Source organism: Leucoraja erinacea, chromosome 15 (assembly GCF_028641065.1).
Source record: "Leucoraja erinacea ecotype New England chromosome 15, Leri_hhj_1, whole genome shotgun sequence".
Classification (NCBI taxonomy): domain Eukaryota; kingdom Metazoa; phylum Chordata; class Chondrichthyes; order Rajiformes; family Rajidae; genus Leucoraja; species Leucoraja erinaceus.
The window spans coordinates 25,609,277-25,627,159 of NC_073391.1; the positions used below are offsets into that span (position 1 = coordinate 25,609,277).

The following is a 17,883-nucleotide window of genomic DNA, read 5'->3' on the forward strand; positions in this document are numbered from 1 at the left end:
AATATATCAGTGACGTTGCAGTATATAGCAGGCCAACTAAACTACAATATTAAATTACTATAAACTATCAAGTATATTGTGATCGTCTACGTCTTTGGAAAATATTCAACTATCTCTAAAAATAATAATGCCCTGAAAATTTTCATTTAGAACAAGCTTCATCATTGTGCAAGAGTCATATTTCTAAATTTAAGTTTTTACAATTACTGACCATTTCAGCATTCCAATTTGTTTAGAGTGATTTTGAACCTGCCTGAAGTAAATGCAATCACATACTCAAGGGTTACTTCAGGTTCAACATGTTAATTTTACGATGAGGTTACCTGGCAAATAGCCAAATAGAAAGAGGCCCCATAATCTTAGCCTACCGTATTCCCCTGTTTTTCATTAATGGTGTAGTTCAAGATGTTTTGGGAGAAATACAATTAAAAGGGTATAGTTACCGACAGTCAATACCTTGGAAACCTCCGAACTTCAATCCAAAAGTGTAACAGTAGATAATTTAAAACTATATTTTGATGCACTGTTTGAGGTTCAAGAGAACTTGTATAAATGATTTCCATTTTTAGCCTGGTGTTCCAAACTTCAGTTGCTAAAGAATATAACAGATTTAAAAGAAATATTCAATGTTTAAAATCGTTGCATTTACTTAAATTAGTGCAGCATCCGTGCGTAAAATTTGCCAAGTATTAGCCAAAATCTCTGCCTGCATATAACACCACTTTTAAAATCACATTAAGATGCTTTTATTAATTTCTCCCTCAGAAAAATGGCCGGTACTTATAATCAAACAGAATTAAGGTACAATAGTACAATTAGCAACTTTAAGAAATGTGCAACAGATTCAATTAGGATTTTACTTTGGGGTGAACATTTTTAAACCGAGAACCATCCAAGTTCACATAAAGCACAGAAGAGGTGCCAAGTTAAAAAAGGTTGAGGCCAAATACAATGTTAGAGGAAGTAATGAAAAATTCTGCAGTAGGCTGAGGGAGAGCTGAGAAGGGGAGGAGAAAGGAAGGACTACCTAAAATTGGAGAAGTCAATGTTCATACCGCTGGGGTACAAACTGCCCAAGCTAAATATGAGGTGCAGCTCCTCCAATTTACGGTGGTCCTCACTCTGGCCACTGGCTCCACCACTTCCTTTCTTCTTCCCGCCTACCTCCCCATCCTCACATCAGTCTGAAGAACGGTTTCGGCCCGAAACATTGCCTATTTCCTTCGCTCCATAGATGCTGCCTCACCCGCTGAGTTTCTCCAGCATTCTTGTCTACCTTCAATTTTCCAGCATCTGCAGTTGCTTCTTAAACATTAGTGAAACACAGCATCAGTTTCCAACTGTACAATGACAATAACATTCTTTCTGACCACCAATTCTGAATTTCTCTACTAGCACTGAACTAGCAGTCTCCATCATCATTAAACTATTAGGCCACGTGTATGATCCACAACTAGTGCAGTTTCCTCCAAATATTGGGAAGATCTTTAACCCCCTTAAAAAGACACAATCCAGTCACCAGTTTTTTTTCTCATTTATTACAGATGCTCCAATATTTACAATGCTTCGATTTACGATAATTTGACTTTACGATGGTGCAAACGCTCGGCAACAAGCCACACTTCATTTCCAGTCACGTGATCACATTGTATTAAATGCGTTTTCCATTTACGATGGGTGTATCGGAGCGTAACCCCATCGTAGGTCGAGGAGCAGCAGCATATTGTTTACAGTGTACTATGTTTACATATTCTGTTGTGCTGCTGCAAGTAAGAATTTCTTTGTTCTATCTGGGACATATGACAATAAAACACTCTTGACTGCCATGTAATTTATACAAATCTAATCCAGGTTATTCACAACCTTAATGTTAAAAAACACACGCGCAATGACTGCTTATTTCCAATCCATAATATCAACCAATTGCATAATAACATAATTCAACTGCCTAATCCATGCTTTTGACACTACCAGTTTGTTTCATTTCAACTCACTTTAATTTAGGCTCCCCTTTTAACAACATTCACCCAAGATTCTGTTGTCTTTTCCAAACTTGAACCAAGATCTATTCATTCAACGCCTCTGTATTCACTGACCTATATTGGCTTCCAATTAAGCAATGGGTTCCATTAAAAAAAAACCCCAGGCTGATTTTCAAATAACTAAGCCTTTACCCCGACACATCTGTTGCTTTGAAAAAAATGCGAACTTTTAAAATAAATGTATTTTTCCAAGTTTTTTCTGGCTAGAAATTCCCACCCTCCACATTTTATTTTGGCTTTCCTCCATTCAAAACATTATTTTGACCATCAGTTTGGTTATTTCCCCCAATATTTGCTTATGCGGCTATGTCAAGTTCGGTTTGACAATAATTTGAATGCATAATTCAGGATTTTTTGTAATAAACCATATTAAAGTTGCTACACAAATACTAATTCTTCTTGCATTTGTGTAAATGACTATTAGAAGAAGAAAGCACATTGTTTCTGCTATAAATTTCAAAACCGAACAGCTCTGCCAACTCGATCACTTGCATAATTGTGTTTTTAAAATCACTCTTTTGTATTTTTGGCATCATATTCAGCACAGACATTGTCTGTGGCCTGTTCCTGTGCTGTAATTTTTCTATGTCCTATGTCTTATCTGCTTTCAGTATCCTTATTTTAAGTAAAGCATATGCTACCTGCAGCTGGAACAACAGGCAGAATTGCAGCAAAGTGAAAATTATTAATGATCAGAAGAGAAACATCAATCTGGTTAAAATAGATTTTATTTTAAAACCATCATGAATGTCTGGCTGGAGGAATGTAGGAGAAAAGGAAGAACACCCAAATAAGTACTCAAATGGGAACGCAACATGCAAGTATCAATCAACCATAGATCGACCATACCTTTTTAGTTGTTCATTTAGTTTTATTTCATAATTTGGGCAACCATCATGTTCCATCCCCAGTATAAAAAAAGGCACGTGCTATACTCTCAATTTTTAAGTTAACTTGCACTAGTGCAAATGACCATCCATTTAATCTTATCCATGATTAGGCAAGACAAGCAGTTGATATAAATAGCTAATTTTAATCCTTGCACAATAACTATACAAGACAGAATATTAATCTAATCAATATTTTTGATTAGTTTCTTTCCACAACATGGGTAGATCATGAAGGCACAAGGAACTGCAGATGCTGGAATCTTGGGAGAGAAACAAAGTGCTCGAAGAACTCAACAGGTCAGGCAGTATCTGTGGAGGAAAATGGACAGCCACCATTTCAATGAGCATCCTTCTTCAGACAGATTTTAAAATGGAGACTGAAAGGCTCTGACCCAATAAGTCATCTGCTCATTTTCTTCTGCAAATGCTGCCCGAGTTGCAGAATTTCTCAGATTCAAATGATGTGACAATGAAAATGGGATCTCATTCTGCCAAACTTTCCTGGAATAAGTGAAGACCTCATGCTTTATTTCCAATTTTTAGATCTACGTATGACACAGCCAAATCAAAATTTTATACGCCGACTTAAAGTATTGTCAGTATATTTAAGGGCCTGTCCCACTATACGAGTTTACCCAAGAGCTCTCCCGAGTTTAAAAAAAAAACAAACTCGTGGTAAGTACGTAGAATGTACGTAGCGGGTACGTTGGAGCTCGGGACGTCTCTTAGCAGCTCGTAATACTAACGGCAGGTGCTCGGGAAACGCAGTAAGCTCGTTAAGTTTTTTCAACATGTTGAAAAATGTCCACGAGAGCCCCGAGTACCTACCAGCGGCTATTACCATAATTCTCCGAGTTCGAATCAGGGGAAACTCGGGAGAACTCTTGAATTACCTCGTACAGTGGGACAGGCCCTTAAACCAGCCAATTTCCCTCTACCAACACTCTCCTCCGCCTAGCTGAGCTGGTCCTTACTCTTAACAGCTTCTCCTTCAACCCCTCCCACTTGGGCACTCGTATAAGCCCCAGCTGTGCTTCCCTCTTTGTAAGGGATGTCGAACAATCCCTGTTCTAGGCGTACACTGACCCTATCCCCGAACTCTACCTCCGCTACAATGATGACTGCATCGTTGCTAACTTCTGCACCCATGCAGAACTCACTGACTTCATTAACTTCACTACTAATTTCTAGCCTGCATTCAAATTCACTTGGACTATCTCCAACATCTCCCTACCGTTTCCTGATCTCACCGTCTCCATTTCAGGTGACAAACTATCGACTGACACCTATCATAAACCCACCGACACCCACAGCTATCTCGACTACACTTCTTCCCACCCTGCTTCTTATAAAGATTTTATCCCCTACTCCCAATTCCTCTGTCTACGCCGCATCTGCGCCCAAGATGAGGTGTTCCATACGAGGACATTGGAGATGTCCTCATTCTTTAGAGAACGGGGATTCCCCTCTTCCATCATAGATGAGGCCCTTATTGGGTCTCCTTGATATCCCACAACTCTGCTCTTGGTCCCGCCAGTCGCAACACAGACAGTCCCCCTAATCATCACCTTCCAGCCCATCAACAGTCGCATACAGCACCTAATCCTCCGACATATTCGCCAGCTCCAACGGGGTCCCACCACTAGCCACATCTTCCCATCTCCATCCCTTTCCGCTGAGACCATTCCCTCCGTAACTCCCTTGTCAACTCTTCTCTTCCCACCCAAATCAGTCCCTCCCCAGGTGCTTTCCACTGCAACTGCAGGAGAAGCAAGCCTCGTCCCTATACCTCCCCCTGACTCCAAGGAACCTGACAGTCTTTTCAGGTGAGGCAGGGGTGCACTTGAACCTCCTCCAACCTCATCTACTGTATCCGCTATTCTAGGTGTGGACTCCTATATATCTGCGAGGCCAAGCGCAGGCTCAGAGATCGTTTTGCTGAACAACTCCTCTCAGTCTACCTAAACTTGCCTGATCTCCCGGTTGCTAAACACTAACTCCCCCTCCCATTCCCACACCGACCTTTCTGTCCTGGGCCTCCTACGTTGTCAGAGTGAGGCCCAGCACAAATTGGAGGAACAACACCTCATATTTTGCTTGGGCAGCTTACACCCCAGTGGTATGAACATTGACTTCTAACTTCAAGTAACCCTAGCTTTCCCCCCCTCTATCCATCACTCCCACTTCCCAGTTCTCCGACCAGTCTGATTGTCTCCAAGTACATTTTATCTGTTTGCTTTGTGGTTAACTTCTCCCAGCTAACAATGATCTATTCTACATTTTACTTGATCCTCATCCCCTTTGTCCTGGTTTCACACCTTACACTTCCTTATTAAGTATCTCCCTCTCCCCTGACATCAGTCTGAAGAAGGGTCTTGACCCGAAACGTCACCCATTCCTTCCCTCCAGAGATGCTGAGTTACTCCAGCATTTTGTGTCCAACGAAAGTATTAATAACTTGGGTTGACAATATGGCAGCCAAACGTAACAAGGAACGGAACTTTTTCTGTTTTTTTCCCACTCTGTACCACCATTCCCAAATTAATTCAAGGAGCCATACTTCCTTTATCCTGGCCTAAAACACTCCTTTATTCCAAAGATACTGTAATTGCAAATTAACCAAGTATAGTTGCACGTGTATCGGGTTTTGTTGGAATGGATTAAGTGTTTTTGGTGAAAAACACAAAAAAAAGCATCAAGCTGCTTTTGGTGGAATGGGTTAAGTGTTTATATCAAAGAAAGGAGACAGTGCAGGTTTATCTTGGGATGACAGATTTGTCCTAGGAGCACATATGGAATAGATGTCTTACAAACTGTCTTGGTTGTACCAAGAACTTCAGGCTTTTTTGCACTACTATTGGGGTTTTTTAATTTACTGATTTTTTTTGTTTATGTTATCTGAGTACTGTGTTTACAGTCCTGTTGGGTGGCTGCAAGGAAAAAATTAATTGTTCCATTTTCAGTACAAAAGCAATTAAACATCTCTTGAGATATGCCTAAATTCACAGGACCTTAAAATAATGAGGGGATCTCACTGAACTGCAAGATTCTAAGAAAGATTGAGAGAGCAGATGCCATGTTTCTGGAACAAGGGGACACTCTTAAAATGAATAACCAACATTTACATCTGAAGAGTAAGTGGTGGAAAATTACATTAGGTAAATAAAATTCAATGATCTTTCCAAAAGATAGCAACTACAGTGAACCTTCATTGTTACGGACCTCTTTATAATGGATTTTAGTTATAGTGGATGATCCTACAGAACTTCACTGCTGGGCCAGACTGCGACGCTACCTCTGGTCTGCACCGTCCCCCCGGCTCCTAACATGCCAGGCTGCTGACACCACTCACTCCCTGCCCTCGTTGCTTCCCCGGCTGCTTTCAGGCACGTCCTGCTGCCACCACCGCTGGTCCACACAGCTTCCCTGGCCGCGCTTGCCACTGATGACCCATACCTGCATTCTGGTCGCCCGCGGGCTAGCACCAATGACTCCAACCATCCTTACCTCTCCCCCTACCCCAGTAGGTCGGGCCATCAACTCACTTAGTTTCCAGTCCCAGACCGAAAGTCTGAAGAAGAGTCTCAACCCGAAACGTCACCTATCCATGTTCCCCAAAGATGCTGCCTGACCTGCTGAGTTACTCCAGCGTTTTGTACCTTTGTTTGTTTCTACTACCTATACATCGAGAATCCCTTTCTCAGTTCTAGCGAACACCTTTCCCCCCCTCCTCACTTTGATCTGTTATATTGAGGGTTTGCTGTACAACCACCATAATAAATCTACCACTCAAAGCTGGTTAGCCCAATAGCTTTCAATTGGAAAATTCCACCTCTGCAGAAGATTAGAATCCTTACAATCTATAAATACCCCTCTGCTCCAACGGCCTTGGATACAGTCACAATTCGGGGGCGGCACGGTGGCGCAGCGGTAGAGTTGCTGCCTTACAGCATGTGCGTGGGTTTTCTCCGAGATCGTCGGCTTCCTCCCACATTCCAAAGACATACAGGTTTGTAGGTTAATTGGTTTAGTATAATTGTAAACTGTCCCAGTGTGTGTAGGATAGTGGTAATGTGCGGGGATCGCTGGTTGGTGCGGACTCGGTGGGCCGAAGGGCCTGTTTCCGCGCTGTATCTCTAAACTAAACAAAATTCCAACCTCTTCCAGTTTATTACCACATCATTCTTGAAATGATAATCCTATTACCAACAAAGTACAATAAAATGTATAATCCAGATTGGAGGAGAATTTGCTGTTTTTTGAGATATTTTGATTTATACATCCACAATCTTAAAAAAAAATGTTTTTAAAAAGATTGATACTAAATTTTGCAGTGAACCAATTGAAGGGGTAAGGGTGTGGTAAATGGAGCCCACAGCCAGTGACAACAGAGCCGAGGAACTGCAGCAAGTAAAAAGTGCCTGGGAACCCAAGTTTTGGTCACAGAGGGAGCGTGGCAACATTATCTCGTGAGCCAAATGCTTCATCATCAGGATTTTCGAATTGTTCGACAGCAGGTTATCAGAGTTTAATTATAATTCACACCCAACTTCTTATCTGTACCAAATGTGTCCAATGGGTAGCACTAAACAACCACTTCCCCCCCAAAGTCTGTAGATAATGGATTCAATTTCCACTACTAAGGCTTCAGCTCCATGTTATGCAGAGCCAGTGATGTTGGGAGATATAATCGTGTTGTTGATGTATTAATCATTTAGTCTCTCATGTAAAATATAATTATTTTATTGAATAAGAGTTCTCCCTGCTTCTAGCCAGACTTACATTTAATGCTGTGGTACCAAGTTATCACCTTGCTGTGCAGAAATGAACCATTGTTTTTTCTGCCTTACATCAGAGATTAAACTTTAAAACACTGAGACATGCTAAATAAAAGACGATGAAAATGGTACATTTTTTCCCTTTACACCTCCCTACAGTGCCCTCCATAATGATTGAGACAAAGACCCATCATTTATTTATTTGCCTCTGTACTCCACAATTTGTGTTCTGTAATAAAAAAAACCACATGTGCTTAAAGTGCATACTGTCAGATTTCATTAAAGGCCATTTTTATACATTTTGGTTTCATGATGTAGAAATTACAGCTGTGTTTATACAAGTATGGAGCAGAGACGGAACTGCCCAAGATCCAAAGCATACCGTATCATCTGTGATACACGGTGGTGGGGTTATGGCGTGGGCATGTATGGCTGCTGAAGGTACTGACTCACTTATCTTCATTGATACAACTGCTGATGGTAGTAGCAAAAGACAAAGGACAAAGGACATTTATTGTCACATGCACCAATTGGTGTAGTGAAATTTGAGTTGCAGCACACCTTTACAGCAAGACAATGATCCCAAACATACTGCTAAAGTAACAAAGGAGTATTTCAAAGCTAAAAAATTATAAATTTTTTTGAGTGGCCAAGTCAATCACCCGATCTGAACCCAATTGAGCATGCCTTTTATATGCTGAAGAGAAAACTGAAGGGGACTAGCCCCCGAAACAAGCATAAGCTAAAGATGGCTGCAATACAGGCCTGGCAGAGCATCACCAGAGAAGACACCCAGCAACTGGTGATGTTCATGACCAGACTTCAAGCAGTCATTGCATGCAAAGGATATGCAACAAAATACTAAACATGATTACTTTGATTTACATGACATTGCTGTGTCCCAATCATTATGGTGCCCTGAAATGGGGGGGAACTATGTATAAACACTGCTGTAATTTTAACACCGTGAAACCAAAATGAATAAAAATGGCCTTTATTAAAATCAGACAATGTGCACTTTAACCACATATGATTTTTTTCTATTACAAATCTCAAATTGTGGAGTACAAAGGCAAATAAATGAATGATTGGTCTGTCCCAAATATTATAGAGGGCACTATAATTCTGTTTAGCACCATCTTCTTCCAGCAATTCACTGCTAGTCTGCCAATGTGACTGCACAAATTGAATTGTCCACAGCTAAAATATTTTTACCAAAATGGTCACTTTGATTCTCTTAATATTATCTTGAAACCTTCAAATATCCATACTTAGCTACTTCGTGTACATCACCGTCACAATGCCTTTTGATAATCTTTCACAAAGATCAGAAGCTCTCTTAATGGTTCAATGCTGACAGACTGCTTGTTTGACATCCTGTGATGGATGAGCGTCAATCTCCCCATAGTAAAACACTGAGAAACCTAAAGAGATCATTTTCAGCTCCTGCCAATAATAAAATGCCCTTCATATAGTCTAAAATTGAACAAGACTGTTCTCAAACTCAGCATTTTATTTGAACTTGCACAAAGATGTGATCTCCACCTCCAGACCCAGTCATTCCAATGTTCTCTGGTCCATGGTCTGTGAACTTCAGCCTATTCAAAATCCTGTTGCTCATTTTCCCCTTGCACCATGATCTATGTCACCCATAACTTAGTCACTCCTCTCGAACATCAAATCACTCATCGCTACTGAAAGTTTTTGTAGTCTCATTCCTTCCTACAACTTTAAATGCCTTCTGCCACTCACCCTCCCTCAAAAATCCTGTACCTCCTATACAGCCATCTGCCTTTTCAATCCCATAGGATCCAAAATGGCTTGCTTCTACTTTGCTTTATTAATCCTGAGGCAAACCAGGGAGAAGCACTCTTCCAAAATAATGAAGATGGCGTTTCAAATGTAAACAGTTGTTTGCAGAAGTAATTTTCCACTACAGGTGTCGCCAAGGACTGTATATATTGAAATACCATTCCAAATAACATTCCTCCACTTTAGGTGATCCTGGACCATGAATTTCAAGGACTGTGTTTTTTGTTTTTTTTAATATTCTGGATTAGCTCAACATGGGGGGTGAGCAAATGCCATATTAAAATTCATGTAGACAATGTCCACCATCCTATCCTCATCGATCATCTTCGTCACCTCCTCAAAAAACATAATCAAGTTAGTAAGACATGACCTGTTGTGTACAAAACCATACTGAGTCAGTGCAATTTACTCATTCTCTTCCAAATGGAAGTAAACCCTATACCAAAGAATTCTCTCCCATACTTTCCTTACACTGATGAGGTTTACCGGCCTATAATTCCCTGGATTGTCTTCCCTTCCTTCTTAAATAAAGAAGTAATAATGGTTACTCGCCATTACTCCCGATCTCACTGTTCTCCTTGCCCTCCTTCTTGATGAAACCAGATGTAAAGCACCCATTTAGTACCTCACCCCCACATCCCCAGACCCCAAGCATCAATTCCCTCCTTTATTCGTGAGCGGTCCTACCTTCTCCCTCGTATCCTCTTGTTTTTTTTTTAATGTAGGTATAAAAAGATTTGGGATTTTATAAACCTTTTTGGCCCATCTAAATGCCCGCTTAAGTCCTTTCCTCCTTTTTTGTATTCCTCTGGCCCTGTCCGACTCCATCCTCTTAAATCTTGTACCTGTATGTGCTTCCTTTTTCTTTTTGACCAAATTTACAACCGTGGTGGAAAAATTTACAAATGGGCAGAGAAATAGAAACATAGAAATTAGGTGCAGGAGTAGGCCATTCGGCCCTTTGAGCCTGCACCGCCATTCAATATGATCATGGCTGATCATCCAACTCAGTATCCCGTACCTGCCTTCTCTCCATACCCCCTGATCCCCTTAGCCACAAGGGCCACATCTAACTCCCTCTTAGATATAGCCAATGAACTGGCCTCAACTACCCTCTGTGGCAGAGAGTTCCAGAGATTCACCACTCTCTGTGTGAAAAATGGCAGATGGAGTTTAATCCGAGCAAGTGAGGTGTTGGAAAATCAAATCCAATGATAAAATATACAATTAATGGTTGACCCCTAACAGCATTGATGTACAAATGGATCTTGGGGTCAATATCCATATCTCCCTGAAAGTGGCAACAAATCTAGATGAAGTGGTAGAGAAGGCATGTGGTTTGCTTGCATTCATAGGTTGGGGCATTGAGTATGTCAGGAAGTCACAAATGAGTCCTTGGTGATAGTATTCAAGCCATGATTCCACAAAAAAAATGTTGAGAACAGTCATAAATGCTACCCCTCTCGCATTTAAGTCCATTTAAAAAAAAGCTACAACAAATGAAAATCGTAAATTCAGATGCCAAGAAACAAGTATAAATAACATGCTGAAAATATTTGGCAGATCATGTAGCAGCCATGGAAAGGGATGTTAACTGTCTCGTTTGCAATGGGAAAAATGCTAGTCAGTTATTAAAGATGGGATAGCAGCACATTTGGAAAGTGGTGAAATCATTGGAAAAAGTCAGCATGGATTTATGAAAGGTAAATCATGTCTGACAAATTTTATAGAATTTTTCGAGGATGTAACTAGTAGAGTGGATAAGGGAGAACCAGTGGATGTGGTATATCTGGACTTTCAGAAGGCTTTCGACAAGGTCCCACATAAGAGATTAGTATGCAAACTTAAAGCACACGGTATTGGGGGTTCAGTATGGATGTGAATAGAGAACTGGCTGGCAGACAGGAAGCAAAGAGTAGGAGTAAACGGGTCCTTTTCCGCATGGCAGGCAGTGACTAGTGGGGTACCGCAAGGCTCAGTGCTGGGACCCCAGCTATTTACAATATATATTAATGCTCTGGATGAGGGAATTGAATGCAACATCTCCAAGTTTGCAGATGACACAAAGCTGGGGGGGCAGTGTTAGCTGTGAGGAGGATGCAAGGTGACTTAGATAGGTTGGGTGAGTGGGCAAATGCATGGCAGATGCAATATAATGTGGATAAATGTGAGGTTATCCACTTTGGTGGCAAAAACAGGAAAGTCGACTATTATCTGAATGGTGGCCGATTAGGAAAAAGGGAGATGCAACGAGACATGGGCGTCATGGTACACCAGTCATTGAAAGTAGGCATGCAGGTGCAGCAGGCAGTGAAGAAAGTGAATGGTATGTTAGCATTCATAGCAAAAGGATTTGAGTATAAGAGCAGGGAGGTTCTACTGCAGTTGTACAGGGTCTTGGTGAGACCACACCTGGAGTATTGCATACAGTTTTGGTCTCCTAATCTGAGGAAAGACATTCTTGCCATAGAGGGAGGACAGAGAAGGTTCACCAGACTGATTCCTGGGATGGCGGGATTTTCATATGAAGAAAGACTGGATAGACTCGGCTTGTACTCGCTAGAATTTAGAAGATTGAGGGGGACCTTATAGAAACTTACAAAATTCTTTAGGGGTTGGACAGGTTAGATACAGGAAGATTATTCCCGATGTTGGGGAAGTCCAGAACAAGGGGTCACAGTTTAAGGATAAGGGGGAAGTCTTTTAGGACCGAGATGAGAAAATCATTTTTTACACAGAGAGTGGTGAATCTGTGGAATTCTCTGCCACAGAAGGTAGTTGAGGCCAGTTCATTGGCCATATTTAAAGAGGGAGTTAGATGTGGCCCTTGTGGCTAAAGGGGTGATTTGAGTAATTTCAGTATTTTCTGGCTTTTTTAAGAAAACTGCTCCAGCCAACCAAAATAATTACAAACTCTTAGCATCATTTTTGCAGTAGTTCCATGGAAGTTAATTCAGACTTTTCAATTATGTGAAACTTGACAAAGGCCATGCATATCTTCTAAAGTTGTTTCCTCCCACAAATTATGATCGGCATTGCATTCATAGATTCGGATATTCTATCACAAGCAATCACAGTTTTATTCAAGTAACGAAGAAATTACTAGTAGGTAAAACCAAACTGAAAATATTTTTTCTTTCCATAAAGATAAAAATTACGTATTGTGCAGACAAGTACATGCAATTTTCATTACGTTTTTAAGAAGGAACTGCAGGTGCTGGAAAATCAAAGGTAGACAAAAATGCTGGAGAAACTCAGCGGGTGAGGCAGCATCTATGGAGCGAAGGAAATAGGCAACGTTTCGGGTCGAAACTTCTTCAGCCTGAAGAAAGGTCTCGACCCGAAATGTTGCCTATTTCCTTTGCTCCATAGATGCTGCCTCACCCATTGAGTTTCTCCAGCATTTTTGTCTACCTGCAATTTTCATAAATATTCTTTTTACAGTTAATCTGATTTCTCAGTCTTTACTTATGGTTAATATTCTTTATATATATAAACACATGTTTTTTTACTATTAGTAGTAGTGACACTAATTTATTGAGATTTTGTTAAACTCTAGGATCAGCCAACACTGAACTGTGTCCCATATTCTTTTAATATTTGGAGAGAGGGTTTCCCAAAATATATGAGCTAAGGAAAATGGGATGGAGGAGGGAATGGAATGAAGATGGTGCTGAAACAATCCCAAGGGATTGGATATAAAATAGGTTGGCTCCTTTTCATGCAGATCTCCGTTACCCATCCCTCAAACATTCTCATCCAGTCCATCAGCCTTCTTCCTAACTACAATCACTTTTATATTCTTGGATAAATTTTGTCAGATCATTAAAGCATAGGACTTAGGCTTATGAAACTTCTGTAAGGAACAACCACTTCAGAAAGGTTCAGCTTCAAATCTCAGAAATGGCATAGAAGGGATCTGAATGCTTTTGTTTTTAAGCAAAAATTGTGGGACAAGTGAACATAACTGTGGGAATTAGGTTCCATCCTTTTTTCGGCTGACAATGAAACAGATTCTATTCCAATTATATTTTTTTATCTGGTTCATTCAGAATCAAAGGCAACACCAATATAAAAGTAATGTTAAATTCACTCTTCGTTTACCATCTTTTCGTAAACGACAATGAAAAATAAACGTTCAAATTCTCAGTCCAATAGGAATGAGAATCTCTGTTCGATTATATATGTTATAAAATACTCGAGTGCTGTGCCAGACCGTGATTTCAGGACTAGTTTGTTTTTCTTTTCATTCCTGCCCAATAGTATGTCAGTTTCTTCCATCCCAACATCTTGTCAAACTGATTTAGGCCAAACCAGTCACTATCTTTCCACAAATACCATGGAATATAAGTAATTAATTAGTGGGGATAACATGAAAGTCACATTTATCACTGTCAAAGATACTCACATTTTGCATAATTAGTTCAACATAAAAAGATATTAACCTAAATAATACAATGAAACTTTGTATATTCTAGTGATGCAGACAAAAAACGATTACTTCCTACAGGATATCATCCTATATCTATGTTCAGTGCCCTTTTATTATAATATTTTCTGTATTGTACAAAAAAGTCAATTTACAAAACGTACTGTGAAGCAATTGACAAATGAAATCCAAGTTTTAGATTGCCACCTTATTAAGCTAATCCAATATTTTATTAAGAGTGGAATGTTTTAATTATATGCACTATATACGTTATTCAAAATACACACCATAAACCATGTATAGGTAGTAAATAACGTTTGATTAGTTTAAATTTATGGCTGGTGTACAGTTCGTCTTAAATAGATAACTATTTACAAAAGACATGCGTCCTGCCACCATACCCCATACAAAAAAAAGAACACTTACTCTTTTTGCCTCCTCGATTTATTTTCAAAAAGTTCGTTGAGGCAAATGGCCACTTGTCCGAGGAATTTATCCAGCCCGACCAGTGAACGGTGCATGACAAACAGGTGTAGGGTGTATTTCTCCGGCGTTCCTTGTAGCAATAGACCAGGGAACTCAAAGGACACTTCCTCCTTCCATACCGGGGACAAGGTTTTCTCCGCCACCGAAGTCGAATATTTCTCTTTACCCAGCTGGATAATAGTGAAGCTATCATTGGTGCCGTTTTTACCTTTGGAGTTCAAATCCCGGGCTTGTAGGACAGTAACTTGGACGTGGGTGGGAAACCACGTCTGCGACTGCTCCGCCAGCATCATCTCTTTCGCTTCGCTCAACGCAACCTCTCTTTTCTTACGGGGGGGGAAGAAAAATGCATACGCCGGGCAAATGCTCAGCCTCTACCACGTCCTGACTGAACCGGCATCATAATCTCTGACTGCTACCGGACACAGCAGGCCGAAAGCCCAGGGCCCTTCCCAATCTCCCATCTTCTCCGCGTCCTGCCGGGCGGAAGGGCCAAAGGTCAGAGTTGAAACGTCCCGTTTCCAATGGCAACGCGCTTGGTTTTAGCAACGCGCTCGGCGTTGGCAACGCGCTGGACCCGCTCCGTGTGTCGCTGCCTCAGTCCAAGGCCCGCGTTTCCATCACCGTTCGCCGAGGAGGTGAGCAAGATATTCTTCCACCACCGACTGATTATCGGCAGAAAATGTGTGCAGAAAATACTGAGTGTTAGGAAGATTTATACCTCAGTAGTCAGAAAACATCGGGGCTGCCACAGAGTTTTACTTTAAAATCATTTAGGTGAAAAGAAAATTTGGGTAGGAAGGAACTGCAGATGCTGATGGTTCACGCCGAAGATAGACTCAAAATGCTGTAGTTAACTCAGCGGGACAGGCAGCATCTCTGGAGAGAAGGAATGGGTGACGTTTCGGGTACAGAGTCAGACCCTTCTTCAGACTCAGATAGATGAAAATAAATCTCTTCATGCATCGCAGCTGAATCAGATAGGCCAGCTGCTCTTTCCTGTCAAACGTATTCATATATAAGGGAAACCAAATTAACATGATGTTATTCTCTTCGTGCTTTTCCAATTCTTATTTATTACAAATTTCTGATCCCGCGGATGGAAATCGGTCATTAACTACCCTCTTTACATGTTTTGTTTAATTGCCGTATTTCATTCAGGTTTCCTGTTGCTATAATTTCCTGATTGTTCTTTCCTTCGAAGATTTACCTTAAAGACCTTAAGAGATTTACAGATTTTCTTAATTCAATTTGTACTGCTTTCTGCCTGCTTAACATAGAAACATAGAAACATAGAAATTAGGTGCAGGAGTAGGCCATTCGGCCCTTCGAGCCTGCACCGCCATTCAATATGATCATGGCTGATCATCCAACTCAGTATCCCGTACCTGCCTTCTCTCCATACCCCCTGATCCCCTTAGCCACAAGGCCACATCTAACTCCCTCTTAAATATAGCCAATGAACTGGCCTCAACTACTACCTCTGTGGCAGAGAGTTCCAGAGATTCACCACTCTCTGTGTGAAAAAAGTTCTTCTCATCTCGGTTTTAAAGGATTTCCCCCTTATCCTTAAGCTGTGACCCCTTGTCCTGGACTTCCCTAACATCGGGAACAATCTTCCTGCATCTAGCCTGTCCAACCCCTTACGAATTTTGTAAGTTTCTATAAGATCCCCTCTCAATCTTCTAAATTCTAGAGAGTATAAACCAAGTCTATCCAGTCTTTCTTCATAAGACAGTCCTGACATCCCAGGAATCAGTCTGGTGAACCATCTCTGCACTCCCTCTATGGCAATAATGTCCTTCCTCAGATTTGGAGACCAAAACTGTACGCAATACTCCAGGTGTGGTCTCACCAAGACCCTGTACAACTGCAGTAGAACCTCTCTGCTCCTATACTCAAATCCTTTTGCAATGAAAGCTAACATACCATTCGCTTTCTTTACTGCCTGCTGCACCTGCATGCCTACCTTCAAGGACTGGTGTACCATGACACCCAGGTCTCGCTGCATCTCCCCCTTTCCCAATCGGCCACCATTTAGATAATAGTCTGCTTTCCTGTTTTTGCCACCAAAATGGATAACCTCACATTTATCCACATTATACTGCATCTGCCAAACATTTGCCCACTCACCCAGCCTATCCAAGTCACCCTGCAGTCTCCTAGCATCCTCCTCACAGCTAACACTGCCCCCCAGCTTAGTGTCATCCGCAAACTTGGAGATATTGCCTTCAATTCCCTCATCCAGATCATTAATATATATTGTAAATAGCTGGGGTCCCAGTACTGAGCCTTGGGGTACCCCACTAGTCACTGCCTGCCATTGTGAAAAGGACCCGTTTACTCCTACTCTTTGCTTCCTGTTTGCCAGCCAGTTCTCTATCCACATCAATACTGAAACCCCAATGCCTTGTGCTTTAAGTTTGTATACTACTCTCTTATGTGGGACCTTGTCGAAAGCCTTCTGGAAGTCCAGATACACCACATCCACTGGTTCTCCCCTATCAACGCTACTAGTTACATCCTCGAAAAATTCTATAAGATTCGTCAGACATGATTTACCTTTTGTAAATCCATGCTGACTTTGTCCAATGATTTCACCACTTTCCAAATGTGCTGCTATCCCATCTTTAATAACTGACTCTAGCAGTTTCCCCACTACCGATGTTAGACTAACTGGTCTGTAATTCCCCATTTTTTCTCTCTCCCTCCCTTCTTAAAAAGCGGGGTTACGTTTGCTACCCGCCAATCTTCAGGAACTACTCCAGAATCTAAAGAGTTTTGAAAGATTATTACTAATGCATCCACTATTTCAGGAGCTACTTCCTTAAGTACTCTGGGATGCAGCCTATCTGGCCCTGGGGATTTATCGGCCTTTAATCCATTCAGTTTACCCAACACCACTTCCCGGCTAACCTGGATTTCACTCAATCCCTCCAACTCCTTTGACCCGCGGTCCCCTGCTATTTCCGGCAAATTATGTATGTCTTCCTTAGTGAAGACGGAACCAAAGTAGTTATTCAATTGGTCCGCCATATCCTTGTTCCCCATGATCAACTCACCTGTTTCTGACTGCAAGGGACCTACATTTGTTTTAACTAATCTCTTTCTTTTCACATATCTATAAAAACATTTGCAGTCAGTTTTTATGTTCCCTGCCAGTTTTCTTTCATAATCTATTTTTCCTTTCCTAATTAAGCCCTTTGTCCTCCTCTGCTGGTCTTTGAATTTCTCCCAGTCCTCCGGTATGCTGCTTTTTCTGGCTAATTTGTACGCATCATCCTTCGCTTTGATACTATCCCTGTTTTCCCTTGTTATCCATGGATGTACTACCTTCCCTGATTTATTCTTTTGCCAAACTGGGATGAACAATTTTTGTAGTTCATCCATGCAGTCTTTAAATGTCTTCCATTGCATATCCACCGTCAACCCTTTTAGAATTAATT

General features: G+C 41.1%; 1 protein-coding gene across 1 annotated transcript in view; it reads right to left on the bottom strand.

Annotated features, from left to right (window-relative positions):
• Nucleotides 1-14,930, bottom strand: part of LOC129704063 (rab11 family-interacting protein 2) — a 75,224-nt gene extending 60,294 nt beyond the window's left edge. The window contains exon 1 of the mRNA XM_055646933.1: nt 14,378-14,930. Within this exon, the coding sequence (XP_055502908.1) occupies nt 14,378-14,730 (353 nt within the window). The 5' untranslated portion in view covers nt 14,731-14,930. The remainder of the gene's footprint in view (nt 1-14,377) is intronic.
• Nucleotides 14,931-17,883: the final 2,953 nt, after the last annotated feature.